This window comes from Dipodomys merriami, unplaced genomic scaffold (assembly GCF_024711535.1).
Source record: "Dipodomys merriami isolate MVZ:Mamm:240054 unplaced genomic scaffold, mDipMer1.0.p SCAF_12, whole genome shotgun sequence".
NCBI lineage: Eukaryota > Metazoa > Chordata > Mammalia > Rodentia > Heteromyidae > Dipodomys > Dipodomys merriami.
The window spans coordinates 945,448-973,011 of record NW_027202493.1 but is presented as its reverse complement, the minus strand read 5'-3'; the positions used below and the strand labels follow the sequence as shown (position 1 = coordinate 973,011).

General features: G+C 36.7%; 1 protein-coding gene across 1 annotated transcript in view; it reads left to right on the top strand.

Annotated features, from left to right (window-relative positions):
• Hook3 (hook microtubule tethering protein 3) overlaps nt 1-27,564 on the top strand; it is a 152,699-nt gene that overhangs the window by 46,977 nt on the left and 78,158 nt on the right. Inside the window, exons 3-6 of the mRNA XM_070016050.1 lie at nt 319-391; nt 6,346-6,396; nt 11,763-11,895; nt 19,635-19,702. Of these exons, the coding sequence (XP_069872151.1) occupies nt 319-391; nt 6,346-6,396; nt 11,763-11,895; nt 19,635-19,702 (325 nt within the window). The remainder of the gene's footprint in view (nt 1-318; nt 392-6,345; nt 6,397-11,762; nt 11,896-19,634; nt 19,703-27,564) is intronic.

Genomic DNA, 27,564 nt, shown 5'->3' with positions numbered 1-27,564 from the left:
TTTTGATTCTAGGTATTTGTGGTATCTACAATTCTATCCTAGTGTATTGTCTATAACTCATTTTTATAATACATTCAGTTTATTATCATTTTTACCTTTTAAATGTCTGATAAAAAATTTTTAATATTATGGCAAATTGATTTTGGAGAAGTCTCCTATATATTATATCTGGCCTAATATACTGAATAATTTGGTGGGTAATAAGCAGTAAATATATTTTAATGTCTTCCTTTAGTGATGATGTGGCATAGGATTCAGTTTTTTTTTTTTTTTAAGAATGAGAAGTACGTGATTATATTAGCTTTTCTTTATTTGCAGAGATCCTGCATATTTTGATGAAAATTGGCTAAATAGAATCAAAACTGAAGTGGGAGATAATTGGAGACTGAAGGTATTTCTTTTTATTTTTTAATATTTTAAATATTTGTGTTGCATAGTACTTGTTGTTTTGTAAGATTAAAATCTAATATATGCAATGAGATATAGAAATACAGGGAACCTATAGTGAAACAATGTGGAACTGAATATTGGTGACCAAGATATATCCTATATAAGTTTTAAAAGGATAGTGGCTTTGTAGCTAGAGCTTCGTGTCCACATAATAGCACTATTATTTACTTTATCTAGACAAGTGTTTCAATCTTTCAAAACCTCATTTGTATCATTGTAAAGTTAGGGTTGTAATGAGATCTATAACACAGAAATGACTTGCTATGGAAAGGGCTTAGAATTATGTACAGTGCATGTGCTAGTTGTTAATGCTATTGTTAACAGTGAGAAAATTTGATAATCTTTGCAGTGGGGGGGTGATGGGAAGGGATGGGAAGGGGAAACAAAGGAGGAGGCAACAATGCTTGATAAGAAATGTACTCATTACCTTGTTCGTGTAATTGTAACCCCTCTTTACAGTATTTTCACAATAAAGAAAAAAGAAAATTTGATAATGAAACATGTTAATTTCTTTCTTGTTAGGCTTAAGTTCTAATATTTCTTGATTCTAGACCATAATAACAAACCTTGTTTATGGCTGGGAATGTAGGGAGCTTGCCTAGCATGCATGAAGCCCTGGGTTTGATTCCTCAGTACCATATTAACAAAAAAAGCTGAAAGTTGGCTGTGGCCTAGAGTGCTAGTTTTGAGCTTACAGAAGCTCAGGGACAGAACCCAGGCCCTGACAGGCAAAAAAAAAAAAAAAACAACTGCTTATTCAAATACATTTGCATAGATAACTGAGCAAATGTTTTTTGTTTTTTTGGGTCCGGTCGTGGGGCCTAATTCTGGGCCTGGGCACTGTCCCTCAGCTCTTCAGCTCAAGGCTAGCACTCGAGCCACAGCACCACTTCTGGCTTTTTTTTTTCTGCTTATGTGGTGCTGAGGAATCGAACCCAGGGCCTTGAGCATGCAAGGCAAGCGCTCTACCACTGAACCACCTTTCCAGCCCAACTGAGCAAATGTTTACCCTAATTTTATACAGTGATGTTTTCATTTTACATATTAATTACAAGAGTAGGGAATGTGGCTCAGTGGTAGAGTGCTTGCCTTGCATGCATGAGCCCCTGGGTTCGATTCCTCAGCACCACATAAGTAGAAAAAGTGGAGCTGTGGCTCAAGTGGTAGAGTGCTAACCTTGAGCTAAAGAGCTGAGAGACAGTGCCCAGGCCCAGAGTTCAAGCTCCATGACCAACAACAACAACGAAAAAAAATTAATTACAACTCATTTTTTCTTAGCTTTATATTTTTATGTGATTTTACACTCAAGGAATTCCAAAAAAGCAAATGGAAAGATCCTGTGTACCTTTCACCAAATTACTCAAGTTAATACGTATAACTGATACATTACCAAAACTAGGAAACTAACTTTGGTATGATTTACATTTCATTCAGATTTAACAGTACACTCTTTTATGTTTGTATATACAATTCTTTGCTTCTTTGGCTTATGTATACTTTCTGTAACTATTACCACAGTGAAGATACAGAACTGTATCATCACCCCTAGCCTCCTTTTTGCTGCCTTAAAAGCTACATTCATACTCTCTGCACTCCTAACCCTTTGCAACAACTGTTTTCTTCTCCATCTCCATAATTTCACTACAATAAATTAAAAAAATTTTTTGATACTCTTAGAGGAAGAACACAAAGCTGCAATGCCTCTTTGCCTCTTATCATGTGTTTATCAAAACTTAAAAAAAAAAAGTGCCAATATTGGCGCTGGAGCTCAAGTACTCATGCTCTTACTGAATTCTTTTTCTCAAGGCTGGAGCTTTACCACTTGAGTTACACCTCTACTTTCAGATTTTTCTGGTTAATTGGAGATAAGAGTATTCAATTTGTCTGCCTGAACTGGCTTTAAACATTCATCCTCAAATTTCAACGGCCTGAGTAGATTACAGGCATGAACCACTGGCACCCAACTAGTAAACTGATTTTTGTAATCCCATAATGGTCATGACTGGAAGTTTGAAAAAGCCCTAGAATTATTTTCTATTTGATATATACTATTGAACATTCCATAATACAAATAAGTATGTAAGTCTCTGTACTTAATGATAAACATGGTTTGTTTTTATATATTTCTCAAGATATGTGTAATGAAAAGTATTGATAGCTTAGGTATTGAGACTACCAAAATCTTAATTTGTTATTTTTACTAAATGAATGAATGGAAGCTTTATAGTGAGGGAACAGGGCTTAAACTGAGGGCTTGGAACTCTCACTTGGCTTGCTTGTTCATGGCTTGTTCTCTGCCACTTTTGAGCTCCACCTCTAGCACAGCTTTCTGCTGGTTAGCTGAAAAGTCTAAATGACTTTCCTTCCCAGACTGGCTTTGAACCATGATCTTCAGGTCTAAGCCTTCTGAATACCTAGGATTGTAGTTATGAGTCACCAATGCCCAAGGATAATGCATGTTTAAAATAATGTTACTAATTATTTTGTGTTTGCTTGCTGGCTTGACCAAAAAGGGACTTCTCTCACACACATGTACAAAACTACATACTCATACTCACATGCACTGTCTTCAGTGTCATGAGTATGGCAATGGTAGTAATACAGAATTTTCATATTCTCAATGTTTGGATTTGAAATTCTTAAGCATACTTTACCTGATGATCTATTTCAATTTTATGGGACATTCATAAAAAAACAAGATATAGAACTTTTTTGTGATGGGAAAAACTGCTATTTTAAGTAAACATGTCTGTTTTTAAGGTGTTCTAATTTCAAATGTTAAAATTAGAGGTAAAAGAAAATATATTATGCATCATATCTCTGAATTTTTTCAGAAATATGAGCTTGTGAATTTTATTCATGAGGTTGATTGTTGATTTTGTTTTATTCTGTTGTGTTTGAGACAGTTATATCATTTAGCCTGAGTTGGCCTTAGACTCAAAATCCTTTCCCCCTTCCCAAGTGCTTGGATTGTAAACATATGCTTCCACAGCAAGTTTGTTGGGATTTTTTTGTTTTGTTTTTTAATAAATGTTTTCTATTTTAAAAATAAATGCCTTCAGCTGAGTAAAGATAGTTCAGTCTCTCTCATTTAATGGTCACTGGTTCTACTATTTTGTGTTCTAGGAATCTTCAATGATAGATTAAGTATCTTTTTTTTTTTTTTGGGTCCGGTCATGGGGCCTGAACTCTGGGCCTGGGCGCTGTCCCTCAGCTCTTCAGCTCAAGCAAGTGTTCTACCATTTAAGCCACAGTGCCACTTCCGGCTTTTTTCTTTTTGCTTATGTGGTGCTGGGGAATCAAACCCAGCGCCTCATGCATGCAAGGCAATTGCTCTACCGCTGAGCCACCTCCCCAGATTAAGTATCTTTAATCCAAACTCCAAAACCCTTTTGATCACAAGCAGTTCAGATAAATGATGATCCACAGATTGATATGACACATTTAATTCAACACAAATTTAATTGTCTCAGGAGAAAAAGAGGTAAAGAATTTACAGTTTTCAGTAAATAATGCCAATGACTATGCCTTGTCACGTCACACAAATAGCATATGGCCAGTGAACTTAAGTTCTCGATTGAGTAAATACTAGGAGATATACATGTGATTTTTTTTTTTTTTTTTTTTTGGTCCGGTCGTGGGGCCTGAACTCTGGGCCTTGGCGCTGTCCCTCAGCTCTTCAGCTCAAGGCTAGCACTGTACCACTTGAACCACAGTGCCACTCCTGGCTTTTTTCTTTTTGCTTATGTGGTGCTGAGGAATCGAACCCAGGGCCTCATGCATGCAAGGCAAGCACTCTACCACTGAGCCACCTTCCCAGCCCCCACATGTGATTCTTTCTCCTCATTTTAGGGTCCTTCTCATGGGACAAGTATTTGCAGTGCTTGAGAATATTATTCTGTTTTTTTTTTTAATATAGTGGTTTTAAGCAGGGTGCTGGTGGCTCATGCCTGTAATCCAAGCTACTCGGGAGGCTGAGATCTGAGGATCACGGTTCAAAGCCAGCCCAAGCAGGAAAGTCCATGAGACTCTGATCTTAAACCACCAGAAAACCAGAAGTGGAGCTGTGGCTCAAGTGGTAGAGCACTAGCCTTGAGCTGAAGAGCTCAGAGTCAGTGCTCAGGCCCAGAATTCAAGCCCCACAACCGACAAAAATAAAATAAAATAGTGGTTTTTCTTTTTATCTTAAAGCTCACAAATTCTTTGGTATTCAGTCAAAGAAACAAGTCTTCTGACAGTGGAGAAATTTGGAGACATAACTTGTGCATTAAGAGATTTCCAAGGGTTATTTTTACTTTATTGTTTTGCTTACTGCTCTCAATTTAGACCTTATACTATATGAGATGCAATTCTTTCTTTCTGTCTTTCTTTCTGTCTTTCTTTCTGTCTTTCTTTCTGTGTTTCTTTCTTTCTTTCTTTCTGTCTTTCTTCCTTTCTTTCTTTCTTTCTTTCTTTCTTTCTTTCTTTCTTTCTTTTCTTTCTTTCTTTCTTTCTGTCTTTTCTTTCTTTCTTTTTTTTCGGTTGGTCTTGGGGCTTGAATTCTGGGCCTGGGCACTCTCCTTCAGCTCTTCTGCTCAAGGCTAGCGCTCTACCACTTGAGCCACAGCACCACTTCCAGCTTTCTCTGCTTATGTGGTGCTGAGGAATCAAACCCAGGGCCTCATGCATGCAAAGGAAGCACTCTACCACTGAGCCACCTTACCAGCCCAACAATTCTGTTTTTCTAGGGAAAATAAACTTGTCTTTATTAAGGATACCATATGTATTTCTTAACTTATCTGCAGAAAGTCTGAGTAATTTAATCTTTTTTTTTTTTTTTTTTTTTTGGTCAGTTACATAGGGCTTGAACTCTGGGCCTAGGTGCTGTCTGAGCTCTTCCACTCAAGGTTAGCACTCTACCACTTGAACCACACTGCCACTTCTGGTTTTCTGGTGGTTATTTGGAGATAAGAGTCACAGCTGTTCCTGCCTGGGCTAACTTTCAACCTTGATCCTCAGATCTCAGCCTCCTCAGTAGCTAGGATTATAGGCGTGAGCCACTGGGACCAAGCTTAATTTAATCTTAACTGCAAGTTTTATTCAAATACCTTGCAACTTTTTGTCAATGTCCTCGTTAATATTGAAACTTGTACATATATCTTTGAGATACTGGGGTTTGAACTCAAGGCTTCATTTCATGCATTTGTAGGCAGCCCCTTTTTACTTGAGCTATGCCATCATCTCCATAATTGGAAACTTAATATGTGTTATATATCAGATTAAATAAATGAAGCCCAAAATGGACCAATAATCCTTTTTTGATGATTAGTTCAAGTGTGCTATTAAATTTTAATTTTTATTCACTTTGAATATTCTTTATATGAAATGCTTATAGTAAAAAATGTATCTAATTTTGAAGTTTTTTGGATTTTGGAATGTTTCCACTTTCCCAGCCAAATGTCCCTAATCTGAAAATCTGGAATCCAAAATGACCCCAAATCTGAAACTCTGTGAATGTCACTATAACAGATTTTTTTTTTTTTTTTGCCAGTCCTGGGACTTCAACTTGGAGCCTGGGCACTGTCCTTGAACTTCTTTGTGCTCAGGAGTAACACTCATATCACTTGAGCCACAGTGCCCACTTCTGGCTTTTTCTGAGTAGTTTATTGAGGATAAGAGTGTTGTGGACTTTTCTGCCCAGGCTAGCTTTGAGCCACAATCCTCATATCTCAGCCTCCTGAGTAGTTATGATCACAGGTATGAGCCACCGGCATCCAGATAACAGAATTTTTTATTAGGAATGTTCATAATTTTGTATTTGTGTTATGATTCAAGTTTAGCTCAGGGTTTTTTATTTATTAAATTATGCTTTGACGTGTGTTTGCTTTTTACCCACTTGCTTCTCTCTCTGAGCAGATTAGCAATTTAAAGAAAATTTTAAAAGGAATTCTGGATTACAATCATGAGGTAAGGCTTTTTTTTGTTTTATTCTACTTGGAAGTATTATTGTAGGATAGTTTGCCTTTAAAATAAGTTTTACATTAAGGAAAAATTACCTTCAGAATTAATAATCACTTTCTTATCCCTTGTGTAGTTGTTGGTTCAAACAGCTGTTTATCAGGTACTAACCAAATGAATAATATGCCTCATTATTTTATAGGTTATTTGTAGATGATTATTAATATATATTGATCCATTGATCCAGCCAGCAACTCTGTATCTTTTGATTGGAGAATTGAGTCAATCAAATATTGAGTGTTAGAATTGAGAAATATGTTAGGGGAAGAATCCAAAGGGATAGCTCCTCTGAGCAATTAAGTACTCAACTAAGTATTCAAAATAAATACATGGAAGTGGAAATATATTTGGGGGGAGAGACAAAGGGTTTATAGCAATGGGAGGAAGGATGTGCAAATGTAGTCATTATATTCAATGTACATTATGTAAAAAATGAACTCTGTAACTTGAGAAAATGAGAGAATGAAGGAAGGAGTGACATTGACCAAGAAGTATTGTACTCATAATTTGACTTATGAAATTGTAACCCCTCCATATAACTACCTAATAATATTTTAAAAGAAATGAGTGTATATAGATCCTATCATTAGTTATCCCCAATTTTGGTGTTGTCTTTTCTGTTTTTCCTGTTTGTTTGCTCATCTGGTGGGATTGTTTTCTCTGCCTCTTCCATGTTCATGTTAATCTTTTGTTTGCTGTATGTCTTTGAGTATCTTCTGTAGTGCTGGCTTGACTCGTTTACTTGTGTTTCTTTTTCTTATTCTTTTTATTTTTAATTTTATAATTCACAGGTATCAATTGTCCCAAACAAGGAGTTTCATTGTTACATTTTCCTACATTTCTTATAATGTGCTTTGTCATATTCACCACTGTATTACCCCTGTAATTTTTTTAAGCCATAAATTGTTACTTCTTGAAGGTGCTAAGAATGCTTACTAGAACTTTTTGGCTTAGAAGAAATAACTTTTCATTATTTCTTTTTTGTTTTTCCATTTTGTAAAGTACAAATGATAATTTTCAATAAAGTAACAGTGAAAAAGAAATCGAAACTCATTTCTGTGAAGATGGTGATAGTATTTCAGGAACTAGTTACTGAGGTATTATTATACTTAGTGCTGTACTCTTACCCATGAAGGAATGCTGTTATCCACAACTCACACTGAGAAAGGTCAGCAGCCTCTACATACCTCATTCTTTTTCTCCTACTGTTTTTTACTTTTCTTTCTCTAACCCTACAACTCTTGTTTGGCAATGTTTTGGCCTTAGGTCTACAACCTAACCTTTGTGCAACAGAGAATGATACTGTTAAGTTAGCATTTTAGCATTGATACTTTGCTTATGGCTTTTTAAAAGTCTAATTATAGTCATTATTATTTAATAATGAGGAACAATTGATGTGACTAAAGCTAAAATCAGATATTTACACAGCCATTTATTAAGCCCATTCTATGATATTTTACTCAGTCTCATTTCTCCTTTCACAGAACTGCTATAATTTGTATTTAATATATTCCTTTTTTGCATTTACTTATTGTATTTCTTTTTTTTTGGGGGGGGGGGTCTGGTCATGGGGCCTGAACTCTGGGCCTGGGCGCTGTCCCTGAACTTTTTGTTCAAGGCTAGTGCTCTACCTCTTGAGCCACAGCGCTACTTCTGGCTTTTTTCTTTTTGCTTATGTGGTGCTGAGGAATCGAACCAAGGGCCTCATGCATGCAAGGCAAGTGCTCTACCACTGAGCCACCTTTCCAGCCCCCTGTATTTCTTCATTTTGTTCTATAAATTATGAAAACAGAACTCTTACCTATGTATTTAATTTTTTTTTACAAATGCATACTCATTAATTCTACTTTAAAAATTTCTTCTAAAGCGACTTAGTAGCTACTTGGGAAGCTGAAGTAGAAAGATCGCTTAAGCCCAGGAGTTTGAATCCAGCTTGGGAAACATGGTTACATTCCCATCTCTAAAAAGAAATAATAGTAATATTATTATTATTATTATTATTAGAACTATCTACTTCATAACCCATATATTTGACAATAAGAAAATTGTAAGTTATTTGTAGAACAAATAGCATGTACCCATAAAAAGTACATATTTATAAAGACCTTATAAAAATACAAAGTTCCATGTACCATAAGTTACCAGTTTTATAGACCTAGACACAAATGTTATAACTATGTCTATGTAAGTTCACAATTTCAAGTCTCTTAGACCAGATTCATTATGAAGTCAGTTCTCAGCTTGAACTCAGGGTCTGGGTACTGTCCCTTAACTTTGATGCTCAATTTGCTACTTTGTCACTTGAGTATCCACAGTTATACTCAGCCACCTGAGTAGGTAGGATTGCAGGTGTGAGCCACTGGTGCCCAGATGCTGGTTTTACTTTCATGTTTTGGTAGAACACATTTGCTAGTAGCATCTTTCAAAATCTATGATCATTTTTTTTAGTCATTGCAAATTAGGAGATAATCTTATTTATCCCTTCAAGGTTGAGTTGGTTGTGATAATCTATAACTTCAGTCCTGCTGTTAAAATTTTTCATTCAGATTTCCCATTTTCTTTTGTTAACTTGTATTATTTTCTGGAAGGTGGAAGTTGTTAGTTTCCCTTGGTTTTGTTTTTGCTTTGTGCTGGTCCTGGGACTTGAACTTAGGGCCTGGGCACTGTCCCTGAACTGAACCTTTTGAGCCATAGCTTTACTACTTTTGGTCGTTAATTGGAGACAAGAGTGTCATGGACTTTCCTGTCTAGGCTAGCTTTGATCTGTGATCCTAGATCCCAGCCTCCTGAGTAGCTAGAATTACAGGCAGGAGCCACTTGCTGCATATTTATATATGGTGTATATACGTATATATAATTTTACTGTTATTATTAAGATGTTGCACAAAAAGGTTACCATTTCATAAGTCAGGTAATGGTACATTTCTTTTTTTGGACAATATCACTCCTTCCTTTGCTTTGCCCCACTTTTCCCTTTCTGTCCATGCCCACAATTTACATAGTGCATTTTTCTATTCCAAGTTTGTTAATGGCATGCTTTGGTGTGAGGTCCATTTTTTGGTTGGGGTTCGTTTTGTTGTGCCTGGCACTTATTGAGGCCTTAAAATACCTACTAGTTTTAATTTTAGGCATACTTTTATATACATAAAATTTAATTTCCAAGAACTCTTTTAGTTTTCCAAGTGGAATTTTCATATCCTTTTCTTGTTTTATGAGTATATTTTCTGATTTCAGAACATATTTATCAGATATGTTCTTTGTTTAACCTATCTGCTTAGTTTTTCCTAGATAGTCATCACTTAATTTTTTTTGTGTGTCATTCTAAAAGTTATCTTTCCTTTTCAAGGGACAAAATTATCTTTGTATTGCTTGACAATGCATTCATTCATTTAATTCAGTTGTTTTCCATTACCATTTAGAATAAAATTTACTTCTTTAACATAATTCACAAGGACCTAAGTGATTTATCCCCATTCCTATCTTCACTTCATTCCTATTATTCTTTTCCCCCAGACATGCTACCCTCATCAGGTGTACCCCACCTCAAGACTTTGTCCTGGCCTTTGAGGTGTGCATTCCTTGCATATTGTATAGTTAACACTTAAAATAGAGGCCCTTCTTTCTCACAAATATCCATCACTTTTCATTGTAAACATATTCATAAAGTACATTAAATATAAATGTGAAATTTAATAGTTAATTATGAAGAGAATAATCATGTAATGCCTGTAACCTTGCCACTAGATTACCGCTTTCCTTTCTCCTATTCAGAGAAAAACTGATCCATGTGTGTGTGTCTGTCTGTGTGTCTGTGTGTCTGTGTGTCTGTGTGTCTGTGTGTGTCTGTGTCTGTGTGTGTCTGTGTCTGTGTGTGTCTGTGTCTGTGTGTGTCTGTCTGTCTGTGTCTGTCTGTCTGTCTGTCTGTGTCTGCCAGTTCTAGGGCTTGAACTCAGGCCTGGGTGTCTTTACTGAGCTTTTTTGCTTAAGACCAACATTCTACCATAGCTCTCCTCTAACTTTTTGTGGTTAATTTGAGGTAAGACTCTAAGGGACTTTTCCTTCCTAGGCTGGCTTTGAACCATTATCCTCATATCTCAGCCTCCCCAGTAGCTAGGATTAGAGGTGTGAGCCCTTTGCATTTAGATCAATCCTGATCTTTTAAATAATCTTTTTCCTTTTCTTAGTAGTTGTTTGTTGTTGTTTTTAGTTGTTGGTGGGTTTTTTTCTTGTTAGTTTGCTGGACTCAAACTCAGTGTCTCAGCATTTTCACTCACAGATGGCTCTACTTGAGCTATACCTCCAGTTTAGCTTTTTTGCTGGTTATGGTTAGCTTGAGATAGAGTTTTGAGGGACTTTTCTATCTTTGAATTGTAATTCTCAGCCTCCCGAGTAGTTAGGATTACAGGCATGATACATCAGTGTCCAACTTCTTTGATAGTTTTGCCATTTATGGAAGTATCAATAACAGCATTAAAATTTTTCATTTTCTTTCACTTCCTGCATCATGCTGTTGTTTGAATTTCTTTATTTTTGTTTTTCATGTGGGAGATTTTACTCAACTGTGTTCATAATCCTACCTTTATTGACATTTAAAAGTAAAACTGTAAGCCGGGCGCCAGTGGCTCACGCATGTAATCCTAGCTACTCAGGAGGCTGAGATCTGAGGATCACAGTTCAAAGCCAGCCCAGGCAGGAAAGTCTGTGAGACTCTTATCTCCATTAAACCACTAGAAAACTAGAAGTGGCACTGTGGCTCAAGCAATAGAGCACTCGCCTTGAGCTGAAGAGCGCAGGGACAGCGCCTAAGCCCAGAGTTCAAGCCCCACTACCGACAAAATAAAAAAAGTAAAACTGTAAAAAGGCTAATAATCTGAGTGGGTGTGTTTTTAGTGTTATAGTTCTCTGTAGAATTATCCAGTAGACATTCTCACATTTGTTTGTGTAAATCATTTTGTTTGGTACTAAGTTCACCATGAAGAAATCCTTCATTCTTCTTTCTGGTATAGATTTTTTCTACTCATCATTTGAGAGAGAAATGGTTCTAATTCATATCTAGTTCGTATCCAGTCACACTCAGAGCAGTAGTATAGTTTCTTTGTTCAGTATATGTACCACACATCAAATCAGGGACTAAGTTGCAGTGAGGCAAAACAGTTATAATGTAGGTGTGGAAGGCGAAAATAGAAGTTGGGAGTAAGATTGACAAAACAGCTCTGCCCTTGGTAGAAAGTTTATGGTGATAATTAATCTCTGCTAGTTATATTATATGGTCAGATAACTGTGAATGCAGTAGTAATCTTCTTATTTCCATTCAGATTTTAGGACAGCAGATTAATGACTTTACTCTTCCTGATGTGAACCTTATTGGGGAGCATTCAGATGCAGCAGAGCTTGGAAGGATGCTACAACTCATTTTAGGTTGTGCTGTGAATTGTGAACAGAAGCAAGGTAATTTACTTAAACTTAGTGTGTATATTTAAAATATTGAAGGAAGTAATATATAATGTAAAATAAGTATTTTATGTATAATCAGATACTCAAGAACATCTTTCTAAGGCTATCCATTTTCTATAATTTTGCTAATACTTTGCTTTTATACTTAAATAAGTTTTGCAAATGAGAATAAATTCTTTATAGTAATAATCTTTCACCTGTAAGACCACATAATTCTTTTATTTATTTTTATTTTTATTGTAAAGGTAATGTACAGCGGGGTTGCAGTTATAGAAGTCAAGTATTGAGTACATTTCTTTTTGAACAGTGTCACTCCCTCCCTCATATTCTCCTAGTTTTTCCCACCCAATCCCTTTCCCCCCAAGTTGTATAGTCCATTTCTAACATAGTGTCTAGTGAGTATCACTGCTGAATTAGTTCACCCTTTGTCCCTCCATTTCTGAAGACCACATAATTCTATGAGTATGTTTTTTTTATTTGTTATGGTGCTGGGGATGAAACCTGAGGCCTCATACACACCAAACCATGTATGCTACCATTGAGCATATTGTTTTTCTTTGTAGTATTGGGGGATTAAACTCAGGTTCTCAGGCTTGCTAGGTAAGTTGCTCTACCATTTAAGCCATTCCATCAGCCCCTTTTTGTGTCAGTTATTTTGCTTATTTTCAAGATAATGTTTCACTTTATACCTGGGCCAGCTGACCTGTAGTCCTCTAAATTATATTTCACCATTGTCCTTGGAGCATGACAAGTACATGCCAGCTTGTCATCCATTGGGCTTCTTCTGTATCTGGGATGAAAGGTGCCACTGCACTTTGTCATTGGTTGAGATGGAATCTCATGAATTTTATGATTCAGCTGGCTTTGAACCTCAATCCCTCAATCTCTGCTAGGATTATGGGCATGAGCCTCAGTGCTCAGATCATGTAGATTATTTTAATGCAGTTTAACAACAGGTGATGAAATTTAATGTTAAGAGGGCATGGTCCATCTATTACTTTAGAAATTCAATGAGCAAACAGTTGCAGTGTAATGAGAGTGACTGAGATCCCCCTTGCCCAGCATATGTCTATAATAGATGTCTTAGAAATATTTTTAAAACGTTGAAACGTCTTTGCTGGGGGGGGAAAGAGTGGGAAATGTCATTGTACATACTCTCTAAATAATAAAAATAAATTTCGAATTTAGTTCCCTACCCATAAAGATATTCTCTCATGAAACCATCTCGTGTGTGTGTGTGTGTGTGTGTGTGTGTGTGTGTGTGTGTGTGTGTGTGTGTGTGTGTGTGTGTGTGTGTGTGTGTGTGTGTGTGTGTGTGTGTGTGTGTGTGTGTGTGTGTGTGTGTGTGTGTGTGTGTGTGTGTGTGTGTGTGTGTGTGTGTGTGATACTGGAATTGAGCATAGATCCTTGTACATACAAGGCAAGTACCCTAACTAGCAAGAAAACCTTAAAGTTTAAAAACCATTCACGATTCATTTCACGAAGATGGACAGACTTAAAATTAATGATTTGTCTATGTATATCTCAATACTAAAAAGCTGTCAGAACTACCATGTAAATCAATTATTTTTCTTTATTTCCTTTGCATTATAATTTAAAATACCCAATTCTAAGTTCTTAGATGGAACTGGTCCCTTACATTAAGTACTGTTATACATAATAGTAAGTACTATTATTGGTTGGTTTACTAAGTAGTCGTTCCTTTTGTAAAATAGCAGTTTACAATATATTTCTGTATTTAGATTAAGAGCATGGGCTATAGTATTTAACCAGACTGTTCAGTGCAGTTCCACTGCTGTACATTAGAGGGTAGGTATGTTATTGAATCTCAGCCTTTTAGCTTCTTAGTAAAATAAACATTTAGTGCCTACTTCATAAGGTCACTCTGGTGACTAAAATGATGAGATAATGAATGTAAAACAGTAGTTGTTTGCATATAGTAATGGCTCCAACAATATTAGTTACATGGAATGTAACTTGTTACAGACCTTTTTTTTTTTTTAAGTTTGTTTTTGGGTCCCGTTGTGGGGCCTGAACTCTGGGCCTGGGTGCTGTCCCTCAGCTCTTCAGCTCAAGGCTAGCACTCTACCACTTGAGCCACAGCACCACTTCCGGCTTTTTTCTTTTTTCTTATGTGGTGCTGAAGAATCAAACCCAGGGCCTCGTGTATGCAAGGCAAGCACTCTACCACTGAACCACTTTCTCAGCCCCCTACATACCATTTTTTAAAACATGCATTTAAGCTATCTTTTGTGCATTTTTATAAGCTTTCAGATAGTCACAATTTTGAAACTATCTTATCATAAGGAAGTCTTTAATAGTTTATGTTTATTCTATGAAGATAGGGCATATAAATTAGTGAAATGTAGACTTAGAAAAAGTTAGTTGTATTAAATTAAATTAACTTTGCAGAATTTGTTAGAAATATATATTGCTTTTATGTGTCCAAGAAATCCGAGGTGACATATATATACTTTTTAAATTAAAGACCAGCATTGATATTTGCATAATAGTGTGGTCAACTTTTAGATACTTAAGTGTTCATCTGATCTTAAGTAAAGCTTTTTTTTCCCTATATTGACAGTTTTTCATTTTCACAATTTCAAATTATCGTACATCGATATGTTTTACCTTAAATATAATTTTCCTGTTCTCTAGTTGATTTATTTCACCAATATTTATTGAATTGATAAATTACAGGCCGATTACCTTGTAGTAGACAAAAAAAGATATAATATTTGCTGTCTTGAAGCTTGATTGGTGAAAAAGATATTAAATAATAACAAAAAATCAAATCAGAAAAAGAGATAAGTAGACAGGGGCTATTCTAAATGATGTTTCTATTTTCCTATTTCCTCAAACCTGAAAATGGGAATTACATTTCTGTTAACTTGTTTTTATTCTATTTTAGTGGTCTAGAAGTTTAATAATAGTTAATGTTTCTTTGAAACTGACTGGTTTTATTAGTCTTCCATTCAGGATTTTTTTTTTTTTCTTGGTCCTGGGGCCTGAACTCTGGCCCCCATTCAGGACTTTTTAAACCATATATTCTTGATCTCTGTTTTTTTTTTTTTTTTAATTTTATCATACCATGCTCATATAGTTTGTTAATTCAAGAATTAAAATACAGAACTTTCCACATTCACAATCTTTGTATATTACTAAGATGTCTTAAAGTTCCTGTCAAGACTTTAGAGAAATCTCTTAAGAATATTTTTTTTTTTTTTGGGGGGGGGGGTCTGGTCGTGGCGCCTGAACTCTGGGCCTGGGCGCTGTCCCTCAGCTCTTCAGCTCAAGGCTAGAGCTCTACCATTTGAGCCACAGCGCCACTTCCGGCTTTTTTCTTTTTGCTTATGTGGTGCTGAGGAATCGAACCCAGGGCCTCAGGCATGCAAGGCAAGCGCTCTACCACTGAGCCACCTTCCCAGCCCCATTAAGAATATACTTTAAAGTGGATGAGAAATTGCTTAATTGTTTATGAGTATCTGATAATGACATTTTTGTTATTGTTGTTGGTTGTGAGACCTGAACTCGTGGCTAGGCTTTTGTGCTCAAGGCTAGTGCTCTACCACTTTGAACTACAGCTCCACTTCTGTTTTGGGGGTAGCTAATTGGAGATAAGAGTCTCATGGACTTTCCTGCCTGGGCTAGCTTTAAACTAATCCTCAATCTCAGCTTCCTGAGCAGCCAGGATAACAGACATAAGGTACCAGTGCCCATCTCTAATATTGACTTCTGAGGGAAACTTAGAAAGTTCATCAAGCCCTAGTCTTCCAGAGTTCTTGGAAATGTATACCTGTTAAATTAGCATGTTGAGTAATCATACTTATTACAGAATAGAATTAGAAACAGTAAAGATATTATCTATATCCGCATTTCTATTCCTAAGGAAAAATAAAATAATATATATTGAGCTTCTTGCACAAACTAAATGTTCTGTATGGGTACATAGATTTAGTTTTTCCCCTGACATTGTATAAATGATAAACTTGTTGAGCAGAATTTTAACATCTCTCTAATTCTTATTTAGAGTATTTTCTGCTCTCAGGAATATAGTAAAGAATCATACGTAATTGCAATTCTGAATGTTAAGTATTAGCTGTTACTTTGTATGTATAGGTTTATTGGTTACTTCAGCCATTTGCTATCTAACTTTTGAGGTGGGTTTGTTTTAGTGGTTTGGGTTTAGAGCTTTTGATCTTTGGGGGAGGTTGCTTTTTTTTTTTTTTCTATCTAACCTTTGATGAGGTTCTCAGCCTATTTCCTTGTCTACACAATGAGTATGCAAAATATTGAAGTCATGAGGAGTGAATGAAATTACATCTGAGGTTTTCTTTGTAAAAGCACTATATAAACAAAAAGGGCTTTTGTGAGATTTTCTTTCCACTGAGGATGTGGCTTAAGTGATAGAACATTTGCCTGCAAGGTCCTGAGTTAATTCCCAGTACTGTGAGGTAGAATGAGAAATGAGGAGCAGTTGCTAAGAGCTTTGACTTAACTGACTTAACTTTTTTCTTGACTGACTTCTCTAATTGTGGTGAATTAGGTATGACAGGTTGGAAAAGGCAGTTTAGTAGTAAAAAACACACTGACAATAACATTTGATTTTCTTCTATCTGATATTGTGCTAGACACTAATAAAACAAAAATGGTTTTACAAATTAGGAAGTTGGGGCTCATAAATATTTGATGTGCCAATATTTCTTACTTGTCAGAGACAAGTAAGACAAAAAATGTCTTCCACATTTAAGCTTAATTTGTGCTAAACCAGGCTATGAGTTTGGACAGCTAAGATTCAGGGTAAACTCTTTTGCATAGTGCACTTCATTCTCCAACATTGCTTCATAAATGTGTACTCAGTAATCACATGTAATTGTGTTTTAGACTTCACAGATATGTAAATCATGTTCTATTTAAAATATTACACACTAATGTATTTCTCATCATCATTTTATCATTTATCATTTTACGGTGTTCGCGGGGAAGGGCCTTGACGTGGCAACACCGCTTCTTAACTAACGCTTCCCCTCTCACACCTACTAACATCCTGACCTCCCTGCCCCACTGTTACTTCTTTGCTTCTGGTAGACTACCATTAAGCTTCTTTTCCCCATTACATGTCACTGCTTCCTTTCTTCTATGTTCACAGTCTTTCATTTTGAGGGCTGGTCAATCATCCTCACTACACTAGTTTCTGTGTTTGATACCTTAGAGTAGAATACCTTAAAAAATATTCTCTTGCTGTATTTCAGTAATATAGTGGTTATCATTCAGAAAACTAAATAAAAATTGAGCTCAAGCTAAAGGAATTCTCTTTTTTTGGTTGTTTTTGCACTGGTCCTGAGGCTTGAACTCAGCATCTAGGCAAAGTCCTTGAGCTTGTTAGCTTACACTCAGTGTTCTTATTACTTGAGCCATAGCTCTATTTCCTACTTTTTTGGTGTTTAATTGGAGGTTAGAGTCTCGTACACTTTCTGCTTAGTCCGTCTTCAAACCACAATCCTCTTATCTTAGCCTCTTGAGTAGCAAGGATTACAGGTATGAGCCACTGACCCCAGCTTAAAAGAATTCTATATTTACCAAATAGTAATTAAGTCATAATATAGTTATCCTCTGCCCTAAAATTTGTGATTAAGATTTAGTTGTGTTTTGTATATTGTATGCATAACCACACTGAAATTTCAGTGGGTACAAGTTCCTTAAAACATGTTTTTGGGGCTGAGAAGGTGGCTCAGTGGTAGAGTGCTGGCCTTGCATGCATGAGGCCCTGGGTTAGATTCCTCAGCACCATGTAAACAGAAAAACTGGAAGTGGTGCTGTGCTCAGAGTGCTCACCTTGAGCTGAAGAGCTAAGGGACAGCACTCAGACCCAGAGTTCAGGCCCCACCGACAAATAAAAAACAAAACAAAAAATATATTTTTGATAAGCTAAAAGCTTTGACATTTACAACTAGAATATTACAATATTAATAACTAGTAATGATATAAGATTAGTTTTTTATAAAACTAGTTACCTGTTTGGTAGAGGATTACAGACAGATTGGCCTTCCAAATGTATGAGTCTTTTATGAAAATATTACTTTGACAATTTCACATTAAGACTTCTCTAAACAAGTATTTGGAGTGGTGAAATTATTTTGTATTTGAATTTTGTGTATGTGGAATCACAGAGGCAAGTTCAGGTAAAAACTTCCTCATTACCTTGTAAAGTATATATTTACTTTGGAATCCACCTGACCTGTTGATACTTTATGGTCAGTATACTTTTGTCATCCATTATTGGATTTGAGAAAAATTTAAAACAAGGATTTTTTTTTTGTCAGTTGTGGGGCTTGAACTCAGGACCTGAGCGCTGTCCCTGAGCCTCTTTGTGCTCAAGGCTAGCACTCTACCACTTGAGCCACAGTGCCACTTCCAGTTCTTGAGTGGTTAATTGGAGATATGTTCACAGAGACTTTTCTGCCCAGGCTGGCTGCAAACCATGATCCTCAGATCTCAGCCTCCTGTGTAGCTGGGATTACAGGCATAAGCTATTAGTGCCTGGCTAAAGCAAGGCTTTTAGAAAGAAAGGAATTGTTTTTCAACATTAGTAATAGTAACAGCTAAGAAATCTTTCTCTTTTTAGTTCTGGTAAGAATTAGACTATAGTGGTTGTTTCTTTAGCATAGTAAAGATGTGGGACATCATTTTATTTTATTTTTTATTTTTTGGTCCGGTCGTGGGGCCTGAACTCTGGGCCTGGGCGCTGTCCCTCAGCTCTTCAGCTCAAGGCTAGCACTCTACCACTTGAGCCACAGTGCCACTTCTGGCTTTTTTATTTTTTCTGCTTATGTGGTGCTGAGGAATAGAACCCAGGGCCTCATGCATGCAAGGCAAGCCCTCTACCACTGAGCCACCTTCCCAGCCCAGTGGGACATTATTTTAAACCCCAAATCATACAGTAATAAGCAGTACGAAGAGTTTCTATCTTAAATTCCTTTGTCCTAAGCAGGTGTCGGTTTCATTGATTTTTTCCTCTGTTGTACAAAATATGAAGTTAAGAGTTTGCCCCATTCAACCCTTGATGTCACATAAGATTAATAAAGACTTCAGAATTTTTTTTTTTTTTTTGGTCGGCCGTGGGTCTTGAACTCTGGGCCTGGGCGCTGTCCCTCAGCTCTTCAGCTCAAGGCAAGCACTCTGCCACTTGAGCTACAGCGCCACTTCTGGTTTTCTGGTGGTTTATTGGAGATAGGAGTCTCACGGTCTCTCCTGCTCGGGCTGGCTTTGAACCGCGATCCTCAGATCTCAGCCTCCTGAGTAGCTAGGATTACAGGCGTGAGCCACCAGCGCCCGGCAAGACTTCAGAATTTTTTTAAACAATGTAGTAAAGAATAATGTGAACAATAATGCTTGGATTTTAGAAAAGTTCTTTCTGGCTTTAGACTTTGCCATTTCATCATTCACATTGATGCATATTTATTATACTCATGCTGTATTCACTGATCTTTAGCTGAGCTTCAACTTTATAAGCAATGGTAAAAGGAAGAAAAAAATGTCTTCAGGGAAGATAAATGCAGTCGTCTTCAGCCTTTACTGTGGCATGTATATGAGGCACACTAACGATGTATGAGAGATTGTAGGAAGAGTTAACACATAGGAAACCACTTATAAAAATCAATGAAGTATTAGCCTTTACTCCTTGGACTGTTTTTAACTTGAATAGTGACATTCCAGATTGTTCTTGTTTACAGAATACATTCAAGCCATTATGATGATGGAAGAATCAGTTCAACATGTTGTCATGACAGCCATTCAAGAGGTATGTTGGAGTTTGTGCATACTTTGTGACAAACTAAAATAGAAATTTTAAGTTTAAGTAATAGAAGTTAAAAATTTTGAAAAGGAATCTACTCATTTTTTGACAAATTTTGTTCAGGGCCTCATATAACTTAAACTCTTAAGCTCTTACCATCATCATCATCATCATCATCATCATCATCATCATCATTCCCCTACTTTTTCTTTACACTTAGGATAGAACTTACTTTATTTTTTAAAAATCATACTTGGTTAAAACATTTTTTTTTTTTTTTTTTGCTATTGGCTCAAATTCAGCCTGGGCACTGTCCCTGAGATTTTTTTTTCCAAATTTATTGTTATTTATATTCAGTAAAATGGAGGGGAAAATCCAATTTTGAGCCAAGAAGGAAATTCAACAATGGCAGAAAACTTACATGTGCTAATGACATTTTTTTTCCATCCTGATGAGTCATATAATTCATTCGTTCAGTCCAAAAATTCTTTAAGAAATAGTCCTTTAACATTATCTATGTCCCTGAGATTTTTCCTCCAGGTTAATGCTCTACCATTTGAGCTACAGCTCCTGTTCTGGCTTTTTTGGGTAGTTAATTGGAGATAAAAGTCTCACAAGGCTTTCCTGCCTGGGCTGACTTGGAACCACAACTTCACATCTCAACTTCTTGAGTAGTTAGGATTATAAGCATGAGCCATCTATGCCCAGTTCACAATTCTTTATTTAAATTTTAAATGCTTCCTTTGCAAATATAAATGTATCTATTCCCTCATTTTTAAAAATATCTTTAATGGAAAAAAAAAAGGGGAGGCTATGATCCTAGATCCTCAGGAGACTGGGATCTGATGGTCACTGTATGAAGCCAGCCCAGGCAGCAAAGTCCTTGAGCTTGCTGAGCTACACTAGGGAATCAGATCTATGTCATTATCAACTCTAATGGTCATATTTTTCAACTAAAAAAATCAATCAAGATTGTCTAATGCATGATCTGATCACAGAACAGAATATTTAAAATTAGGCTTGTCCCCGGAAATCCAGGCCATCTGCTTACTGTTGTGTTACTCCACCCATTGGCTTCCTCATCACACACAGGCCTGGAGATGCCCCCAGCTGTTAGCCAGGCCTTGGGACTGAGAAGTAGGGAAAGGGAAAAAGAGCTAATATATACTGAGTTCTTGCCATGTGTCAGACATTTTCTATTATCTCATTAACTGCCCAAGACATCAATCTAAAGATAGGTACTCTGATAATCCTTTGCACAGATGAGGAGACTGGTTCAGATAGCTAGACCCTTTCCCAAGGTCACACAACTACCAAACTAGGCTCAGAGTAGGCTCATGACCCCAGTGAGGTGAGCTATCTAGCAGGGAAAGGCCTTCTAAGGAGTGAGAGAAGCACAGAGCAGAAATGCTAGTCAGCTATTGTGAACTTGGGATATAATGGTAAGAGGTAAAGAGACCAAAGGCAGATCCCAGCCCTGCTCTTCTCTATCTTCTGGAATACACATTCAACCTCTCAGTCCCATACATTGTAAGTATACTGGTACGTGCTCACAGGAAGTGAGGATGTTAGGAGGGGCTTGGAGCTCATCTCCAAGGAATAGTTGGAGGAACTGTCGCTATTTGGCCTGGATTTGTGACTTCAGAGGTTTCCATTTCTCTTTTTTTTTTTTTTTTCTGTGCCTCCCCTTACAGACTTATATAGTTCTGAGGGATACAGAAGACAGGCATGTTCTGTGTGGTCCTAGAAGTCAAAGATAAGAGGTGCTTGCTATAGGGAGTCAGATTTGAAACTTGCTCTGGTCAGTCCAAACTATCCTGTCATATCCTAGAGAGAGCATGAGCTCCCCATTGCTACAAAAAAAAATATATATACCTTTAATGAGCCAGAAATTGTAGACTAATTCCCAAATATAATAATAAGTAATATCTATTATAAATGAGCTGCCTACATCACATTTAATATTTGGTTCTCTGTTTGACAAAAGTGAGTCCAATTCCAGTCATATCCCAGGCAATTTCTGTTGAATATGTAGATCATAAACTTATAAAAGTACAATATCTAATAGCTAGTTGATCTCAACATGTGAGAATCTTTTCAGTCATAAAAGAAATGAGGCACAATCTTAAAGGAAATGAAAACTACAGATTTGATAGGAATATGCAACTAATAGGAAATTACATGACAGGGAAAATGCCAAATATAAATTGTGTTGTCTTATACATTTTTGCATTTATCTCTGACACTACCCAGAGTTGAGCCATATTTCGGTTTAAGGACACAGTCATCCCCTCAGAGACTAGCTCCAGTTTCAGCAGTATCCACACTACCTTACATCTGAACAATTTGCTTTAAATTCAGGGGTTCCCACTACACTTAAGTTTCATAATTCACTAAAATGATCTAGAATTCAGGAATGTTAATAGTTATAGCAAATGGATGCGTTTTTAAAATGTTAAGCAAAATAAACATAAGGTAAATATCTGAGATGGTTCTAAATGCAAAGCTTTTGTTGTCTTTTCCCTCTGGACATGTTATTTTCTGGCTTATCTCATGACAATATACAGAGTTTTCCCAAACAGGGAAGTTCATGTGGCATTTTATATCCAGAGTCTTCATTAGGAATTTATTACTTTAAAGTGATTATTTGAATCACTGGCCATGAGCTTGAAATTGGTTTCCAGCTCCAACTTTGTAGATTGTGTGGTTGATCTACTTGGCATGGCTTGCCCCGACCTGTATTCATTTTTCTTAACTGACTATAAATAATAGACACTGTTCTCAATAGGAAAATCCCCAAGATTTAGAGACTACTTTTTAGGAACTGGAGGAAAAGGCCAGCCAAGATTTTTACTATACAGTACCTTTCAAAAAAACAAAGTATTTTGAAAAATTGATCACATTTATGTTTTGGCACTGATAGCAAGAGTGTAAATCCAGGTAATCTTTTACAGTCCTATACAATTAGCTTTTAGATGAGGATTAAAATGATTACTATCCAAGCAAGATACCAGCTTGCTTTGTACTTTAGTCCTAGATTGGTATGGCTTCTCTTTAGTTACCAGTGACCTAGCTTTTTTTCTGTAAGATCAACCTAATAAAATCTGTGCTATCCTGGGCTGGGAAGGTGGCTCAGTGGTTGCATGCATGAGGCCCTGGGTTTGATTCCTCAGCACCACATCAGCAGAAAAAGCTATGGCTCAAGTGGTAGAGCACTCGCCTTGAGCTAGCTAAGGGACAGTGCCCAGGCCCAGAGTTCAGGCCCTATGACCAACCCCCCCCCCAAAAAAAAATCTGTGCAATCTTTACACAATTCCCACTGAGTGGTTCTACTTGATTCCCAAGCTCCCACTTTCACATTCACAGTCCAACCAGTAAGAAGAATGAAGGGAATGTACTTCTTAGTAAACTTGTATGGCTTCTCACCCACAGTCACACAGTTATCCACAAAACTGAAAAAAATGTGGTTCTTATTCCTGGTGCTCATAGACTGTAAGGATTCTTTTCCTAAACAAGAATAGGAAAAAGAAAAAGAACAGTATTTACCTTACTGCAACCAATCGTTTAGTTGTACTTTAAAGAATTTATCCTGGGCTGGGAAGGTGGCTCAGTGGTAGAGTGCTTGCCTTGCATGCATGAGGCCCTGGCTTCAATTCCTCAGCACTACATAAGCAGAAAAAAAAAGCCAGAAGTAGTGCTGTGGCACAGGTGATAGAGTGCTAGCCTTGAGCTGAAAGCTGAGGGACAACGCCCAGACCCAGAGTTCAGGCCCCACGGCCAGCGAAAAAAAAATTTTTTTAATTTAAAAAATAAAGAACTTATCCTAAAAGAAACATGAAATACAAAGGCAAACTATAATAATAATAGTAAACATGTTTTAAAACCTATTATATGCTAGATAGTGCTGGTAGTCACTAACCAGTGTCATCAGTTAACTCATTTTAAATTAATTTTAATTAATTAATTTAAATTAATTGTAATTACTACTCAGATGAAAAAATTATGTTATATTTTATCACAATAATAAAATGACTGGGCTGGGAAGGTGGCTCAGTGGTAGAGTGCTTGCCTTGCATGCCTGAGGCCCTGGGTTCGACTCCTCAGCACCACATAAGCAAAAAGAAAAAAGCTGGAAGTGGCGCTATGGCTCAAGTGGTACAGCGCTAGCCTTGAGCTGAAGAGCTGAGGGACAGTGCCCAGGCCCAGAGTTCAGGCCCCACAACCGGATCCCCCAAAAAAAACAAAACAATAATAATAAAATGAAGAAGCATTTACACTATAATCCTGGGAAATACAAGGTATTGTCATCATTTTATAAAATAGAAAACTGAAGCATAGGAAGTGAGTAATTTGCTCAGTTTCACACAAAAAGTAGTGGCAGGTAGAACTCAGATCATGCCTATAACCATTCTGATACTATATCTCCTCAGAATAATTACCTCAGTACTATTCCTACTATTGAAACATTAAATATAACCTAAATACCCAGCAATATGGCAGTAGATAAATTCATTATGGTATATATTGGCTTATTGCATAGTTATTAAAGCATACTTTTGAAAAATATTTAATGCTATGGAAGAAACTATGCAACACAAAATAAAGGACACCAAAGTAGAAAGCATGAGTAGTATAGTTTCATTTCTGTTAAAAATTAAGCCGAATGCTGGTGGTTTAAACCTGTAATCCTAGATACTCAAGAGGCTGAGATGTGAAGGTAGATTTTCGAAGCCAGCCTGGGCAGATAAATCTGTGAGTTCTTTTCTCCAGTTATCCAACAAAAAGCCAGAAATGGATATGTGGCTCAAGTGGTAGAGCATCAACTTTGAGTGAAAAAGCCAAGCAAGAGCATAAGACCCTGAGTTTAAAACACAGTACCACACCCCTCAAAATTAAAATGAGTAAAAATACATTTATCATATTAGCATTCTTGATTGTTGCATACTCTACTATTTCTGTTTTCTAATTTTGTTAGTAAGCTAGTATTTAAATTATTGTAACTCCATCCAATGGAATATTATATAGCTGATAACATGTTAAAATGTGTAACATGATAAAAAAGAATGGACAAATTTGAAAACTTGAATGAAATGAGATACACAATTGTATGTATGATAGGATGCCAATTCGATTTTTAAAGTATACCTATTACATAGATACTTTATTCATTTACCAAATAATTGTTTGATACCGATTAATTCTAGTATTGGTTACCATGACACAAGTAGACACTAGGGTTGAAACGCAGTTGAAAGCACCATGATGAAGAAAATATAAAAACATCTAAAAAGAATTATTTAAGACTGTTTTGGTGTTAAGTAAAGCTTCTCTAAGGAGATTAAAAATTCTGAAAGGTGAGGTGAGGTGAAATAAGAGAAGTGCAGAATGGTTTTGGAGTCCAGGAAGCAAGAGAAAGCAATATATAGAGGAATTCAATTAAAAATCAGTACCCATAGTAATATTGTGAGGAGAGTAGTCAAGAGATGAAACAGGAAACAAAATTATTAAGACATTGTGCAGTTAAGTATTACAATTTTAGAAAGTAGATTCTAAAGAGAGAATACATTCAAGTCTGTATTTGAGAAAATCTGTGCAATAGGAAGGACGGGCTAGAGGAAAACAAGGCTAGAAAGAGGGAGAGCTGCTAACAAGACCTTAGTAATTATGCGGTGATGATGAAGTATACATAATATAAACTTTTCTATTAGTGACATTTAATAGATTGACAGTATTTTTTTTTTTTTTTTTTGTCGGTCGTGGGGCTTGAACTCTGGGCCTGGGCGTTGTCCCTCAGCTCTTCAGCTCAAGGCGAGCGCTCTACCACTTGAGCTACAGTGCCACTTCCGGTTTTCTGGTGATTTATTGGAGATAGGAGTCTCACGGTCTTTCTTGCCCGGGCTGGCTTTGAACCTCGATCCTCAGATCTCAGCCTCCTGAGTAGCTAGGATTACAGGCGTGAGCGACAGTATTTTTTATGCATCGTCACTGTTTAGTTCAGAACTTGTCACCCTAAAAAGAAAACCTCATATTTATTAAACAGGCAGTCATTCCACATTTTTTTTCCTTCTCTAATAAGTCAACCAGTCTCTCAATATTTTTTAAAATCTGGATATTTTCTATAAGAGGAATAATACATTCTGGTATCTTGTGTTCGATCTCTTTCATCTAATATAGTGTTTTCAAGGTTATTAATACTTTGTTCCTTTTTTAGAAATGTTTTTTATTGTAAAAATAGTGTACAGAGGGGTTACAGTTACATGAGTAATGTAACAAGTACATATCCTATCGAGCATTGTTACCTCCTCCTTTGTTTTTCCCCTACCATTCCTTCCCTCCCACCTTGTTGGTAGTGGTTTTTGTGTATGTGTATGTTGGTCCTGGAGCTTGAACTCAGGGCCTAGGTGCTTTCCCTAAGCTTCTTTTGTTTAAGGCTAGCACTCTACTACCTGAGCCACAGTTCACAGCTCTACCTCCAGCTTTTTTGGTAGCTTAAAGGAGATAAGAGTCTCATGGACTTTTCTGCTAGGGTTGACTTTGAATCTCAAAACTCCTATCTCAGCCTACCCAAGTAGCTAGGATTTCATCCCTCTCTCTGAACTTCTTACATAGCTTGAAGGACTAGTATTTACCAGTATGCCCATATTTTATTGGTTGTGGTGGAATCTCAATTTTTTGCCTGTACTGGTCTTGAACTTCAGTCTTCTTGGTCTCTTGCTCCTGAACAGCTAGGATTACAGGTGTGAGCTAACTAGGTTTTTTCTTTTTTCCTTTTTCTTTTTGGTGGTACCTCTCCTGGGGCTTGAACTCTGAGCCTGGGCACTGTCCCTTAGTTTTTGTGCTCAAAGCTGGTGCTCTACTACTTGAACCACAGCTCCACTTCTGGCTTTTTGATGTTTAATTGGATCTAAGAGCCTCATGGACTTTCCTGCCCCAGCTGTCTTTGATCTTCAGATCTCAGCCTCCTGAGTAGCTATGTTTACTCACATGAGTCACTGACACCCAGCTCAACCTAGCTTTCTTAACTATTTAAAGGCTGATAGGTAGAAACCATAATGAAAAGGAAGATAGAGATTGAATTATAAGCAAGAGGATTGATAATAAATAGAATAGAGTATTAGAGAAGATTGGGAAAGAATGAATTGAGCACACAGGTAGCAGAATGAACCTTGTATACAAGAAGAGCTGAGTAGTGTGATAAGAAGGAAAAAGGACATGAGTGTTAATTGTATGCTTGAATATTATGGAAATTCTTACCTGGTAACAAGACTTTCTGATACAAAATGTAGGGAATAGATGAGGTTTGAGGAGAAGGAAAGAATTAAAATAGTCCCTAATGAGATTTTAAAAAAAGAAAAGAAAAGCTACTGGTTGGGAACACAATAGCTGTTCTTTTTTAACAGCTTTGAGAGTGGAGATTGGAAACTTTATTAATAGCAGCACCAGTTTGTGGGGGTTTTAAGTTTGTTTCAGTTCTTTTGCTCTCTCAGTACTTAAATGGTCAGTATATATATGGCCAAAAAAGAAGTAGATGAATTGACCTTTGGTTAGACTAATCTTGGATTGAGATTTTCTTTTTTAACCACTGAGAAATAATGAGGAAAGACAAAGTTGAGAATATTTTTGTGGCTTATTGAAGCAATAAGCCACAAAATCTAATTCTAAATAGAAAATGTAATTGGTTAAAGAAAGGGCCAACCACAGAATCTCAAGTAAAGAGGAGGAGAGTCCCAATAATAAGTTGATGATGTTAGCAAAAGAAAACTTAAGTAAACATTAGTAGGTGAAAACAGCCATGTTCATTTTGAAGTCTAGGCATTCAGTAGGAGAATAGATCCAGGACTAATGGGCTATGACTGGAATAGAGAGAC